Source organism: Scophthalmus maximus, chromosome 17 (assembly GCF_022379125.1).
Source record: "Scophthalmus maximus strain ysfricsl-2021 chromosome 17, ASM2237912v1, whole genome shotgun sequence".
In the NCBI taxonomy this organism is placed as follows: Eukaryota; Metazoa; Chordata; class Actinopteri; order Pleuronectiformes; family Scophthalmidae; genus Scophthalmus; species Scophthalmus maximus.
This window is the reverse complement of record NC_061531.1, coordinates 9,959,686-9,975,237: the sequence shown is the minus strand read 5'-3', so window position 1 is coordinate 9,975,237 and position 15,552 is coordinate 9,959,686. Positions and strand designations below refer to the sequence as shown.

The 15,552-nt window shown below is 45.6% G+C and overlaps 1 protein-coding gene across 8 annotated transcripts in view; it reads left to right on the top strand.

Moving 5' to 3' along the window:
* The window catches only part of tnrc6c1 (trinucleotide repeat containing adaptor 6C1), a 36,036-nt gene that overhangs the window by 13,473 nt on the left and 7,011 nt on the right, over nt 1-15,552 (top strand). For 4 of the 8 annotated variants that reach the window (XM_047327963.1, XM_047327964.1, XM_047327962.1 and 1 more), the window contains 5 exons: nt 2,365-2,721; nt 10,599-13,106; nt 14,424-14,630; nt 15,032-15,198; nt 15,329-15,406. In XM_047327963.1, coding sequence (XP_047183919.1) covers nt 2,365-2,721; nt 10,599-13,106; nt 14,424-14,630; nt 15,032-15,198; nt 15,329-15,406 — 3,317 coding nt within the window. Of the gene's footprint in view, nt 1-2,364; nt 2,722-8,841; nt 8,998-10,598; nt 13,107-14,423; nt 14,631-15,031; nt 15,199-15,328; nt 15,407-15,552 lie in introns of those variants that run through there. The other 4 variants (XM_047327969.1, XM_047327965.1, XM_047327968.1 and 1 more) reach the window with 3 other exon arrangements.

Below are 15,552 nucleotides of genomic sequence, written 5' to 3'. Positions count from 1 at the left end.
TACAGTTTTATTTTCTTCCCATCCCGCCTTGTATTTTATTACCAGCAAACTCAAAATAAAATCTTGGCTGAGTGCACATAATGTCCGATCAGCTGATGTTTTTTTGTTGGTTTTTTTACATCATGTGAAGGTTTTAAATACATTTTTTTTGCATCGTGCTTACATTCTAGTTTACCAGCTTATTCTGTTATGTAATGAAATGTACTTAGTCGATTATCCAGTGTGCTTTGTGTCCCATAGGGCGGCCAGCAGTGGCACTGTGACCCTGAGCTGATCATCTTGTTTGACTTAGCGGTGACCTCTGACCTCGCACTTCCACATTCAGCCACAGTATATTACCCTTCTGAGGACTTTAAGCTTCACAGCTTTGGCTTCTTCTGATGTTTGTCGATGTTTACCAGGGAAATAAAGTGATGTTTACAGTGCCCAGATCTGAATGTGGAGCGAGTTTGCTATAGTCAATATTTTTATGGCAACACGTTTTTCAAATGGAGCTGCAATGATAAACTGATAATCAATTCTAAATCAGTCAATCAAAATCAGCCATTTTGAGTAAAAGGCAAAAAAAGACATTTGCAGACGCCACATTGAACTTTGGGAATTTGGAGTAGGGTTAATAATAAAAAAAATCATTGCAGCCTTATTATCAAATGACTGTAAGCAATGTGAGAGGCGTCACTCGTGGTGATGAACTTTCAGCTTAGCTGGCGAACATACTGTAGTGGTGGAATTAACAGCTTTAGGGCCAGATATTTCACTCTAGACTTGTAAGAGACCAAAAACAGACTGAATATTGGAATATTCCATAAACACAACTCCAAGGAAGTCATAATCTTTCTCTCTTATTGGTGGATGTATGAATAGGCAACTGGCATCCTGCTCCCAAGTGGTCAAAGATTGCTTATTGAGGTTTTACAAAGGAAGGAAAAAAATCCTATTGACTACTAGTGCCAGTATCATAAGCATGGCTGCTTGGCTGAAATGTTACAAAAAGATAATGCAGGGATTCCAAGCCAAAACCACTCCAAGGGAAATTGATGGAGGGAGCCAATGTGTGTGTAAGTGAGAAAGAAAAAAGGGCTATGTTGCTAAGGGTAACTAAAGCTAGTGGGACATTAAACACTTGGCGTCAGCAGCCGTACGAGCAGTTAATACATCTTTGGTAGAGAGCTGAGTGGTCATAACCTGCCACAAACCATTAATACCTTATGTGGATGGGGCTTAGCACTCATTACAGCCCTGTTAATAATAATAATAATAATAATAAATTGCATTTATAGAGCACTTTTTCATTTCTAAAAGCAATCTAGTGCTATTATCAGCTGTTCTGATGGAGACAATAGCCCACAGTAATGTATGTCCATTATCTGCTACTTGACCTCTTCAGCACTCTCAATCTGTGGCCACGCACCATGGCAGACTGTGTGTTTTGGCCATTCCTTGAGTCCGAAGGTTTTACTACAGTACCACCCTGAGATTATTACAGTCCTCTGGTCCTCCAAAGAGCAGCCATGTGTTTAGACTGACCACTGCCTAGAATGAAGCCTCAGGCAGGCGGGCGAGACGGCGAATCTGGTGCATTTATAGACATCTCTTCATTTGCCTTATTGTTCTCATCCAAGAGTGACCATGGCTCTGAAAAGAAGCAGTGGAGGAAATGCTCTGCCACAGCAGCTTTCCAGAAAAAGACTGAAGCTCTACTGGTGATTATTATATGTGTATATGTGCAAGGGAAGCAACTAATATAGTTGAAATAACAAATATAGTTAAAATATAATGACATTTGCAACCAAACAAAAATCAAAAGTGTCATAAGCTGTTTTCAGACATGAGCTCCGGAGGATGTCCGCAAAATTACGTCCGGACATTTTCTGGAGTTTTCTGTTCGTGTATGATGAACGCAGCAGCCGTCTGGGCAGATCATGCAGGTAGTAGGACATGACGATAACAAACTTTTTTTGGTGAATGTTTCTGGAAATGCTCCTGCTGTATTCTCATATTGGCTCACTCTGACATTTTCTAGAAACTACTCAGTAGTAGCAAAACAGTAAAAACTACTTCAAATTTACTTGGGGGCTAACGGGAAAAGTTCCAGAAAATGTCTATACCTGTACCCCTTCAGGGGGTTCAGGAAAATGTCCGGACTAGAGCTCATGTCTGAAAGTTGCTATAGATAATTTATTTTGCCATTGGACTTATTGACTTACCAATCATTAACTAAACAGGCAATAATTGTTTTTGCACTGGCGTGTGTTCGACAACTCTGCTTTTGCCTAATGCTCCTGTACCCCCCCCCCCCCCCCCCCACCCCACCACCTCTCCCCATCCCTTCATTTGTGCTCCCCTGTCACTTGTCCCCCCCAGTGCCAGACTCTGCCAAGCTCGACCCCGCCCCTCCTCTTCCCCCCATCAACCCCAGTGCTGCCCAGTCTGTAGCCCCGAGCAGCGGCAATGGCAAGCGCGCTCCCTCCGGAGGTCAGCCGCAGACAGCACAGCAGCCCCCGACTCTGCTCCAGCAACGCTACCCGCCCAGAGAGGTGCCCCCTCGCTTCAGGCAGCAGGAGCACAAGCAGCTGTTGAAGAGGGGTCAGCCTCTGCCCTCTGGAAGCCTGCTGCTCACCACCACAGGACGTCCCTGCACTACTGAACCTGCAGCAGTGGCTGTAGCCATACACTCCTCTCCCTCCTGCTCCTCCTCCTCCACAGCCAGCCTGCCTACAGGTCAGCCTATAGACACTCTGTTGGCAAGTCACTAACTGTTGTTCCCTTTTTCTTTTTGTTAGTTCAAAAGATATCAGTAGATGTCAGAATAGTGTCTGTGGCAGTGGGGGTTGTTGTATGAGAGTTGAAGAAGGTTGTGGATTGGCTTGACATGGATTGGATATGTGACTTTGCCTTTTCTGAGGAATGGAGAATGAATTCAAAAGCAAATATGTACGTTTCAAGGTGGGCAGAGTCCCTGTGCACTTTTATCAATCTTGTACATTGTTTTAACTCATTACGTATTTTAATCTGCCTCTGCACAGCAGCAGCTACAACGTTTATGTTTGGGTCAGTAAAGAAAAGCTGAATTAATTTGTGCAGTTGAGTGGAAACTATGAGTGGAAAGTAAGGAGAAAAAGAAAATCATATGAAGCCACAGATGGTTGCAAGATGCAGACAGAATGGTTTGTTCTGCAGTGCATTTCAGTTTTATATCATAGCAGTCTCAGTCAAGGCTATGTTAACACCGGCTTACTACAATTTATAACCGAGCCAGACTGTTCTCACTGCAAAAGATTCTGACTTCCCACAAAAACACAGCGTTAAAATAACCAACCATAACCTTACAATGTCTGTCTGGCTGTAGGCAGCTCAGACCAAATAAATTGTACTGCTGAGAGACTCAAACCAGACTTATCTATTTCCAATGTTTTGCTAAAATGTATTCAAGATATTAAACAAGGTTTTTATCAGCAGACAATAAATAACATTACCATCAAATAATAGATTTCTTAAAGTACTCACAACGTAAGTAGAAAAAGTTGTAGTAGTTGTAGATGCTGCTTTTATTGTATGTTTTACAGGTTGCTCCTAAGTATTGATAGTATAGTGATAACTATTTATGTTTGGGGACCTGGCAAGATACAGATGAGTTGGTTTTACCGACCTGAGTGAAGCACTGTGCTCGTTTCTTCACAGGTTTCCATTTAAGCGGGTTGAATACATGTGTCATATCACCTCTTGAAGTGCCGACTGTTGCCTGGCAAAGTTTACAGACAAATATCTGACCACTGCCATACAACTTAGCACCAGCTCCCTGGACCTGCCATGCTGCTGGCACACGTTGAATATTTTTTCCAATACATCATACATGAAAGAGGCCCTGCGATAGAGACTTCTGTTGATTCGTGAACATAGCGTTGATCTAGACTGAGTGCTGGGTGGTGGACAAAATGTCACAATCTCTATGGTTCCCTTGCAAAGTAGAATTGTGGACGTCTGCAAGATTGATCAGAATATAAAATAATCAGATAGGCCACCCCGTTGCAAATCCTTTTTTTTGGTATGACAGTGGCTATGCCTTCTCTTGGTTTTTTTTGTTGGGCACTGTGGGTTGTGACTGTTTGGTGTACCTGTGGAGGAGCGTGAAGGCACTTGCATCACTGGCGCTGCTGACTGTTGTTTATTTTCATTCTGCCTCTGCCTGGCTGGGAATTCGAAATGGGGATAGAGGAGTACAGGGGTAGTGGATGGTGAGTAAACACAGCTGGCTATCTCTGCATGTGTGTTTTCTTTCCTGGAGCTCTGCGTGTAACAATAAACCAGGTTCCCATGTATTTCCAAGTGGTAAAGGTCGGTTCTTTCGTGATTAATTATTATGTGCTCTTTGATTATGATGATTCCAATTTTTTTTGTGCACTTAGCACTTTTCATTGTCTGGGATGATCCAACCCTTTCTGATGCTGTTTGAATTCATCTCTATCTCCATGGCGATGAGATGTTTATCCTGTCTTCGTCTACTCCTCCTTCTCATCCTCCTCCCTCTCATCATCATCATACTCTTCGTTAAGCTTTGCTGACCAGCTCTACAGTGTTTCCTGTTTTGTTTTGTTTTTTGGGGGGGGGTAGGAGGAGCAATGTGGAGCTAGTTAGTTGGCCGGGCGCCTCAGTGGGCCTGACCTGGCACTGATAGAAAGAGAGGGGGAAGGAGAGAAAGAAATGAGGAGAGAGCGCATGGCAGAGGTCCAGCACTGTGGGCTGAAGTGACTCATGGCTTACGGTAAAAGCTGCTGCTTCTCTCCGCCCTTCTTTGGCAGGCCTGCTCTGCTTTGCTTTGCTTCCTGTGCGTCTTTGAACTGACTGATTACCTTATGACAGACACCTTATGACCTTCAGGGGTTCTTCACGTATACTAATACAGCTCTTATTTGCCAAAGGCAACTCTGGAATCTCCCCCCCTTCACAATTTTCTCAGTATATGTTTTGTCAAATATGCAGCTGTGTGACCTAACACACAACCGGAACACCACAGGTAATCCCACATTCATCATCTCTGTCCCCACAGCCTTGTCTCCTGGTGCGATTGTCCCCCTCCCTGCTTGCATCGCTTGACGGATAACTAACAGCAGAAGCACACTAGCTGCATTCATTCCCTCCCCTCTCCCTCTTCTCCCCATCCGGTGACTCCACCTCGTCTCACCCCCAGCACTCATTACCCCGGTCAACTGTCTGCTCTCTTGAAAGGTAGGGATGGTAAACATGGCCCTTGTGTCCACATGTGAATACATGTAAACACAGACTGTTGCTCTGTAGTCTTCGCTGTGATGTATCCCTACTTAACTTGACACGTATAGTATTACTCTTCTGTAATGGCGAGCAGCAGCAATCACTGTTTTTAATGGTGAAGGTTCATGACAGGTGTTCTGGTTTCTTCTCAAAAATGTGAATTCATTTTCTCTCATTAAGTGCATTTTGTTAAATGTCAGGGGGGAAATCACATTTTATGCATACAGTTGTTTTTTCTCCAACAAAGTGCCTATATTGGTCATGGTCTGGCAATTATGCTCTCTGCAATTCTGTTCTTTTAAGTTTGTAGTCCTATAATGTGTTGGTGATATCTCTAAAGATTTACCCCCTTTTGCATTTTTCTAGACTTCCTTGTTAAAAGAAGTAACGTTCAAGGGTTTATGTACCAGTAGGCATTGTACCCACTTACTACAGCAAATTCAGACAATAAACCACTGTCTTAATATAAACAGGCCTCGTCAAGTGAGAGAACAGTTTACAAAATGTGCTAAGACCTTGTCTAGTGGAGAACAGAGAGAGTGCATGCAGTCTAAACTTGATTTGCTCTTTAAGCCTGCTGCTGATGCTGTAAAAGAGCCTTGGGAATCCCATCAAAGAGGACTGGGACGTCTTGTGATGTGATTAAACATCAGCTCTCCGTTAACCACAAATGTTCAGTGCTCAATCTGTCTTTCTATCTCGCCCGCTTCACTCTGTGCCTCTGCTCCTCTGACTTTCTCTGCAGCACTTGTTGTTCTCTGATGCACGTGTGTTTCCTCTCCTCCACCTCCACTATACCAACACCTCAGTTCACACATAACCCTCGCACTGGCCCTTGGGCAGCCAGGATCAGTGGGGCCGCACAAACTATATGTATGTCTGTCAATCTCCCCATTATTAATGTTTTCTCCCAATGTTGCCTTTTGCCTGGCTAACAATCCATATCCCAAGGCCCTTTCATGTGGAGGAGGCGTGAGAGAGCTAGCTATTTTAAGACTGGCATGCTGGAGAAAGCCCTTGACCTGGTTTATCCTTTAGAGGGGGAGGAGAAAGAGGATACTCAAAGAGAAACATGACAGCCAGATGTCGTAGATCCCCTTTTTTTTAAAGCCATGTTTTGTCCCTCTTGAGTGTTTAACCCCTGAGAGAATTTTGAGAAAATAGCGTTGCATGAACAGCAAAGCAGTTGAAAAGAAAGCATCCATACATGCATCCACAGAATCTTTTGCATATATTTCTGCACAGTTCCTGCAATTCCTAGTTCTTTTCCACATTAATACAATTCAGCAAACTATTTATGCCAACGGGGCATATTTCCTAACAGTAACCTAAATCTACTGATAGTTATGTGTCTGCTTGGCCTGGAAACTCTCCTGTTTCTGTGTTTGGTTGATGGCAGCTGGCACCGTCTCATGTTCCACTTTGTCATGTCAGGAAATGCAGAGCAGTGCTACAATGCTGCCCTGGCCCTGCCTCACACAGACACTTGGATCTCGTAAACACAAAAATCTGCTGTTTTTTTTTAGACTAACCTAATCTTGCAAATGAAATGGTAATTTACATGGCGCTTTTCTAGTCTTATCGACCACTCAAAGCGCTTTACAGTACATGTCACATTCACACACACATTCATAAAATGCTTTTATACGCAGCGCATTTTCTATCACACACCAGTCACAAGGAGCAATTCAGGGTTCAGTGTCTTGCCCACCAACCCTTTGGCAAAAGCCAAATTGATTTTGCACCTTTAACACTAGAGAAAAAATAATAGTGTACCTGGGACACTGTTATTGATTGGCTGGACGTGGACACACTGTAAACACACCTGTCACCTGCCCACTACAGTGTTATTAAACCAGAAACACCACAGCTACTCCTTATTGATATACTGTCAATGGGCTACACACAGCATGGCAATACTAACAATGCTAGCCACGCTAACAAGCTGCTAGCCGCCATGCAGGCCTGCTGAGATTGTGCTGCACACAGGGCTGCAAGAGTGAGCGCTACCTCGCAATAAGTTTGTTTTGGTCCTAGATAATGGTGTCAATGCGACATCTTGTGGCTGTGAATATTCTGTTTGTAACCTTTAAACGCAAAGGGTAGCACATTCCTGGTAGATGCGGTGTGTGTGTGTGTGTGTGTGTGTGTGTGTGTGTGTGTGTGTGTGTGTGTGTGTGTGTGTGTGTGTGTGTGTGTGCGTGTGCGTGTGTGTGTGCGTGTGTGTGCGTGTGCGTGCGCGTGCCAGCGCCAGCCAGTCAGTTCATCTGGCTGGCAGCATGCATTGTCAGCACTGTACCATCTAGTGTCTTTGCCCCTCAGGGACTTCATTAAGCCAGGATCAGTCCAGCTGAGGCCCACACAGCTCCCCTAGATTACTTCTTCCTTCCATCTCTCAACATCCATCTCTGTCCTTTATTTTCTGTCGCATCTTTGTCGTCGCCCCCCCCCCCCTTTCACCACCACCACAACACACACCATCACAACTTGTTCTGCATACATGTACACTTTTTTATTTGAAAGTTGGATTTGAGGCCTTGCTTACTGATCTCAGGAAGCGGTGTGTTTTGTCTCTGTTTGCCAGTGTGTTTGCTTCCACACAGGAGCAGTGTGTGCCAGTGTGTGTTTGTTTTTTTTACACATGAATGAGCGAGCGGCCATCTAGTAGCACGCCATGACCTCACCGCATGTCAGGTCCTCACACTGGAGAGCCACAGTGGGCTGAGCCTCGGCCATAAAGGGACTCTGTTCTCTACCAAACATTGACTTATTGTGTTGTTGGGTGGGCGTTGGGATCATTTGTAAACAATACCTGCCTTGATCCAGACGAATGCTGCTCTTTTTTCTTTTTTTTTGCCAAGCACACTCCTACCTCAAACCCCCGCTAACACTCCCACCCACAGCTCCAATGCCATGTTTGCGACAAGATCGCCTGGACCCTATCGCTCATAGTGACCAGATCAATATGAACTTGCTCATTTTATGCCCTGAGCCCTGTATAAAAGCTTGGTCCCGCTGCTTAGGCTCACTGTATTTCTGGCCTGTACAGAACAGACGTCTTACATCATGTGCGATCTGATGATGTGATCGTAGTGTTTTGTGGGGGTTTCTTGGTCTATCTTTTGCCTGCCACTGCTATTCATGAGGCTTTCCATTGTCTGTGACAGTGCTAATTGCAGATGAAGTGGTCTTGGCTAAATATTTAATGACAGTTTTGAAAGGTTGAAAGATGCTTGGATGGTGGAAAATTGAAAGATCCCCCTTTGTTTTATTTTTAACTTGTGCCTTATGAGTGCATAATGAAAATCTCCAGGCATTATCATTCTAGCTGTTAACCAAGCCCTCCCCACCACCGATACCCCCACCCATCTCCCCAACACTCCCAACCCCTCCCCCAACTAGTCTTCTTTCAGTGCTTTTCCAGAGAGAGGGAATATCCTCCGCTAGGATAGGAATAGAGCACGATATAAATAAAGCCAGAGGGAGGCAACAGATAGAAGAGGAGAAACCCAGCCAAAGCAGTGATGGTGGGAGGGACAGTGCATGAAGGGTGAGGAAGGAAGGGGGGGTTGTCTCATGCCGCGCAAGAGCTGTGCAACTTCTTGGCAGCACTTCAGAAATGAGCCTCAGAAGCTTGGCGAGCCGAGCAGACATATTGAGACAAGGATGGCCGCTGCGTTGCACAAAACCTAGATCTTTACAGGATGGTTGGGAGGCACCTCTCCACAGGTATTTCACACCCTCCTTTCTTCCTCTATCTCTCTGTTTTTCCTCTTTGGTCGGGCTCTTCTGCATTGTTTTGGTGGCTAAGTATTAACGGACTGTGCAGATGAGCACTTTTAAACATTAAATCTGCAGCAACCGTGCATTGCAGGCATGCAGTGTTGCATTCTTATGTTTTGTGTTCATTATTGTAAGGGAGACATGCGCGCTATTGAAGCAGCGGCGGTGGATATACAGACGGTAGCTCAGAGCCTTTTTGACTCTAGTTCAGGACTGAGAAAATGGCGGTCCTGCACTTCTCAGTAGAGTGACGCTACGGAACGACAGCGCTGTGTCAGAAACACAGTGCCCTGATTTTCCCCCTGATCTGTCACTGCCTCCTCTCTCTCTCTCTGCTGTAGTTGTAAGCACTGAAGTAAGCTTTAAAACAGTGGGTGTTACACAATTGCTGTCACTTCCCTCTGTCTAGAGTCATACTAACTTAGCATGCATGTGAAGGTGCATGTAAACAACAGCAGCTGCAGCACAAGGAATTGCAGAAATGGGCAATGTTGTGGTGCCAGGTTGAATAGTTGATCAGTGCAGCACTGTACGAAGGCGATCTTTATGCAAACTGGAACTCCAGGGAGCGCAGGGAGAAAATCAAAGTGTTACTTGGGGTTGTCAGAGCAGTTGTCAGCAGCTGGAGGCTGATGTGTTGGTGAGAAGACAGGTCCCCCTAGGGCAAGTGTAGAGTATCTGTGCTTCATGTCAAGCAGAGGTCATAAATGTAATGGTTAGGAGGTCAAAAGTTAAGGATGTCTTGTTTGCATGACCCTTGTCATTGATAACATCTTCTAATGTGGCTTCTTTTTGGGTTGACTTAGAGATAGATAGAAGATAGAGTGCGCAACATTAAGAGCCTCTCATTTCATATAGGGTAAAAGTATGCTTGGTTTATAGCCTTTTATAATTGGTTCATTTAAAATCTTTTTAATAAATAGACTTATATATACATGCATTTATTTATTTAGTAAAAATTTATCTTGCTTTGCATGCAACTACAGTGAAATGTCAATATTCTATTTTCATTTTTGGTCTTCAAATTGTATTTGTTTTAATAACATAATAACAATGCACATCTCTTCTAATCTTATTTTAGTGGAGAGTATTGAATGTTAAATGCACAATGGGCTTCACACTATGAGTCAAATTCAACCTTTCACACACGCATTCATTAAGCGCTTCTCTATCATTATTGTGCCCATGGGCACTATGACCTGCAGACTGGAGGAGCTGGGATTGAAACACTGACCTTTCCCCACTGGTCCTGTCTTAAATCATGGTATCTTTGAAATCTGTGAGTGACTAAAGTTATTTTGTAATTAAAGGTACCTCTGTTACCATATTAGTCATTCTCCTCTCTGTGTTTGCACTTTTAGTTTGAGTGGTGTTTATGTTCATTTAATAAAGCATCTTGTAGTCTTTGTACGCATAAGTAAACATCTTACATGCTGCCATGATATTTCAACCTTGCCAAGCATATGGGTGTGATGACGTACATAACTTGTATCTCTTATCCTCTTGCTCATACTTGTGTCTTTTTCTTTTTCTTTTCACCCATACAGAACTGCCCCCACAGAGCAGCCAGGGAGCCCAGTATGATAATCCCCTCTGGGGACACCTGCCAACCAACAGGAGTGCCACAAGTGCTGCATCTTCCACCAATCTCATTGGTTGGGATCAACTGATCATTGACCAGAAGGACACAGACGCTTGGCCTTCTATTACCCTCAGCCAGAGCCAGGCCCCTCCCAGAGGATGCCCTTTGGATACTGACCCTGGTCACTTGACCAGCAGCAGCAGCACTAATAGTAGTTGTTGCAGTACAGTGACTATGGCCACAGGGGCCAATAGCCAGACAGGCCATTTCCCTGCCAACCACCTTAGCAGCAAGGCCAACAGTGGGCCCAGTCCTGCCAGTCATACTGGAACCAGCATGCTCTCTAGCCAGGTTGCAGCCAATCGCAGCTGGGGCTCTGGGCCTGGACCCTCCCATTGCCCCCCTCAGTCCTCAGTGGGGGGGACTGAAGGGAAGAATGATAGTCCAATGGGGGGTGTAGGCACCAGGGGCTGGGGCTCTTCTTCATCATCTTCCACCACCAACTTTAACTTGAACCTAAACCCTAATGCCAACCCGTCTGCCTGGCCCATGCTGGGGCATGATGGTGGTGGCACAGGGGGCGGCAGCTCAGGGGGAGCCAACCCCATTTCACCTCCTCAACCTACACCCAACCTCTGTAATCCACCTGGCCCCCCACCAGCCCAGACAAGCACCTGTACTGGAGCCAACACTAACAGCAACTCCTCTGGGATTGGCAGCGCCTGGGGTAATATAATGACCTCTGATTTGTCAGAGCCACACCCCTCTCCATCCACGAATGTGTCTTTCAGTTCAGAACCTCAGAACCTTAAAACTGATGGACCAAATCACACTAATAAGCAGGAACCCCCCAGCCCTATTCACAGCTTGCCTGGCTGGGGTAGTTCACCTGTAGGCCTGAGTTCCATGAGCCAGCCTCCACAAGGGGGCCCACAAGTCAATGGAGAAGATAGTAGCTCAGTATGGGGTAACAGTGGCGACTCTAAGGCACCTTCATCTAAGGAGGCACCTGGCTGGGACTCTGGCTGGGGCCATGGAGGAAGTGGAGCAAGAAACTCTGGAGGTTGGGGTGACCAGTCTGGTGGAGACTGGGGGAAGAAGCACACTGAAGAGGCCAAGGGAGGCTGGGATACCCCCAGCTCTCCTCCGCAGGAACCACAGTCTAGTCCTTGGGGCAGGGCTGTGGGTACAGCTGATGCCAGTGAAGGGAGCAGTGACAGCGTGGAAGGACATCCCCCGCACAGAGACAACTCATCCAGAGATAATCCAGCCCCTCCGCTGCCTGCCCAGGATCTTGACCCCAGGGTGTTGTGTAACACTGGTTGGGGACAGACCCCTGTACGCCAGCACACCTCATGGGATATGAATGATAGTAAACGCAAGAATGGTGGAGGCAATGAATCATGGACCTCTGGCCCAACCACTCCAAACGATGCCCACGGGCCCTCCCAAACTACCATGGGCCCCACTCAGAGGACTGAGTCTCGAAACAAAAATGATGTGCCTGGTTCTCAGGGAGCTTCAGGTTGGGGTGGAAGCATAGCAGCTACCAACAAGCCCAGCTCTGGTTGGGGAGAGCCACCCAATAACATTAAGCCCCCAGGTGCCCCTGGTGGCTGGGGGAACCCTCCAGTCGGAGGCCCCACCAACAGTGTACCCAAGAGTGGTGGACAGTCCTGGGGAGAGGAGAAGTCAAGTGGGTGGAATGATTCTCATGTCAAGGCAACATCCCAAGGCTGGGTAGAGCAACGCAAAGCCTCCCATAGCTGGGGCAATAGTGGAGGGAGCAATAACACAGGGGACTGGAGAGAACCAGAAGACAGCAAAAAGAGTCCCAACAACCCTGCCTGGGAGGGAGAAGCAGGAGGCTGGAAGGAAAATCCACGAGGCTGGGGAATGCCTGCTTCAGGATCAGGGATATCTGGAGCTGGAGGAAATGGTGGCTGGGGAGAAACAGTTTCTCAGCGTCCCAGTGCCCCTCCTCAAGGTTGGGGTGGCAAACCTCAGGATGGGCCCAGTGGTAGTAGTACTAGTGGAGGAGGGGGCATAGGCTCTTGGGGTGGCTCAAGCTCAGTGAAGCAAGGTGGAGGTTGGAGTGGCAGTAAGAAAGAGTCCTCAGCTGATCCTACAGGCTGGGAAGAGCCTTCCCCACCTTCAATCCGACGTAAAATGGAGATTGATGATGGGACATCAGCTTGGGGTGACCCTGGTACCTACAGCAAGGCAGTCAATTTGTGGGATAGGAATAATCCAGGAACGTCCCAGGCTAAAGTTTCCGCTGGAGGCAATAATCCCCCAGGCCCGAACAACAACCAACCCCACTCACACAATCACCCCTACCATGGGCCACCTGCACCTTTACAGAACCACAGCCAAAACTCACAAAACCCAGGGCCTACCAGCGGGCCCATAGATCCTGTTGTACAACACCAGCTCGGACCACCTCACAACAGGGGTCCCGGGATATCTCAAGGTAAGACAACATATTGCTCACAAAATAGTGTCAATTAAATTTTTTATTTTGTATAGTGCCACATAGCCAAGTGGGTCAGATTCAAAAGCTTTACTGTACATTTTCAAAATTCACATTTTAAAGGTGATTAAATTGTACTCTTTTCTTTTTCACTGTTAAAGTAAATGTGTCAAACATGAAAGCTGGTTAGGTTGTTAGCACACTGCATTGTTAAGCTCCAAGCTGTTGATCCACTTAAAGGTAAAATCTTGACCTAGTTTGACCTCTTTGGATTTATATCTAATTGACTATCCAAATTAGCCAAGCATTGCCAGCCCTGTACCTCCACGAGGCTCCTCACATTTCACAACACCAGGCACGTCTGTGTGGGTCACTCTGGAAACCCCACATGGGTACCCAAAGGAAGCACAAGAATGCTGTTTACCATGTTCCGTGTGAAAATAGCGATTCACCACAAGTAGTTTGAGACGGATCGGAAGTGTGTGATTATATGGGAGCCACCATCTGTCAGTAGTTGAAGGGAGGAGATGGAGCAAGCCCCTGAGAACTGAGAGGGTTCAGACGCCCCCTGCTGTCCTCCACTTGACCCTGCATGCTGACTCCACATTGGCATTTGCAGGCTATTCTGCATATAGTGGGTTAAAAACAAATAAAGACAACTCGTAAATATTCTTCACTATGGGCAGGAAGTGATGAAAAAATGAAGAATATTATAAACTTTGTTTATAGTTTTGCCATGTTTAGTGTAGCACTTTGGCCAGTCATACAAGAAGGGTGAATTTTATAATATTTTAGGGCTTGACCTCTCCCTGGAGAGAGAGCTAAGCTGAGCCTGGCACTGCAACAGGCCAAGACAGCAATGTGCCTCTCATGCCAAAAGGGTCCAGGCTGTTCCAAATGTTAAATGGGCATCTCCTCCCTCTGTCAGCCATCCTGCTAAGCCAAGCCCAGGTCTCAGCCTCCCTACCCCGACTGGTATTTCACACTCCAAAACAGAAGGATAAACGTGGTGACAGTGATTACCAGAGGCACTATTTCACTTGAGGCCCAGTTTATATCAACAAATATTTTTAAAAAATAATCAGACATGAGTGTCTACCAATTTGTGAGTAGACAGCCATTTAGCAAAAAAAAAAACATAGACAAGAAGACTCTCTACTCATTTTTGCTGAATTTTGAATTAAAAGTAGCATTAGCATCACTTACTCTTATTCAGTACAAAATTATGCTACGCACAAAAACCTTGACCTAAGCTAAAGCAATGAAAACTTGAATTTTAGTAACATATACGTTTCGGTACTATAAAGTATTTTTATGTGTGTCCTGCAGGTTGGGGAGAGATATCCAGCTCCCACGCAAAGTCAGAGAGCTCTTGGGGGGAACCTGTACCCGCTCCGGTCAGTGTGGACAATGGGACGTCTGCCTGGGGCAAAACAAGTGGGAGCTGTGGAGGCTGGGGAGACGGTAACCAGGACAGCTATGGAAGAGGCAACCCAGCAATGACGTCTGCACCTTGCAAACCTGGTAAATAGATTAACCCTTTTTACAGTTTTATGAATTAGTCTTAATCATGTATGTATATTTTTTGAGGAATTCTGATAACAAGTAGATGCTCCATTGGTTGTTGTGTGTCTGTATATATATATATGAAATATTTTTAAGTAACTCTCTTGATGATCAATATGGCTCAGGGGAAGCAAGTGTGCTGAGCATTTTCGCACAGAAATCCACACTGACCCCTTGTTGCCATCAAGTTTTTCAGTCAGTTAATTCTTTTTACCTGGATTTTGTCACTTTAATTTTCTTTCATCAAAAAGTAGTCGAAACTGATATCATCAAGTTATCTAACATGTCAAAGTAAATGTAAACCTAAATATTTGTTCTTAACACTGGTTGGTGCACATGTTATCTTGTGTGTTTTTCAGCCCCCAAACCTATGCAAGATGGATGGGGAGGTGGAGGTGAGGAGCTGAGCCTGTCGGGGGGTCAGTGGGATGCTGAGGAGGGAGACATGTGGAACAATGCTGCCTCCCAGGAGAGCAACACCACCTGCAACTCTTGGGGCAATGCATCAAAAAAGGGCCTGCATAAGGTTTGAACATTGCGAATTACTTACCAAGTGCTCCAAGAGTCCTTAGGAAACGATTTGATATTACATCTTCATAGTAAAGTATTATTCAGTTAGTGTGGTAATAACTATTTTCCATCACCATCTCCTCTAGGGGAAGGTCCCAGGGAAGCAAGAAGATGCCTGGATCATGAATCGTCTCATCAAACAGCTGACAGACATGGGCTTCCCTGTGAGTTGAAACTCACTAAATTGCCGTTAGTCAGTTTTAGGAACAAATACTGGAATTTTTCACCAGGTCCCTTTGTGCCAACAGCGATGCACACCTGTTTTTATAACAACAGCAGAATTTATATTTTCAAGCATTCTTGGTGGTTG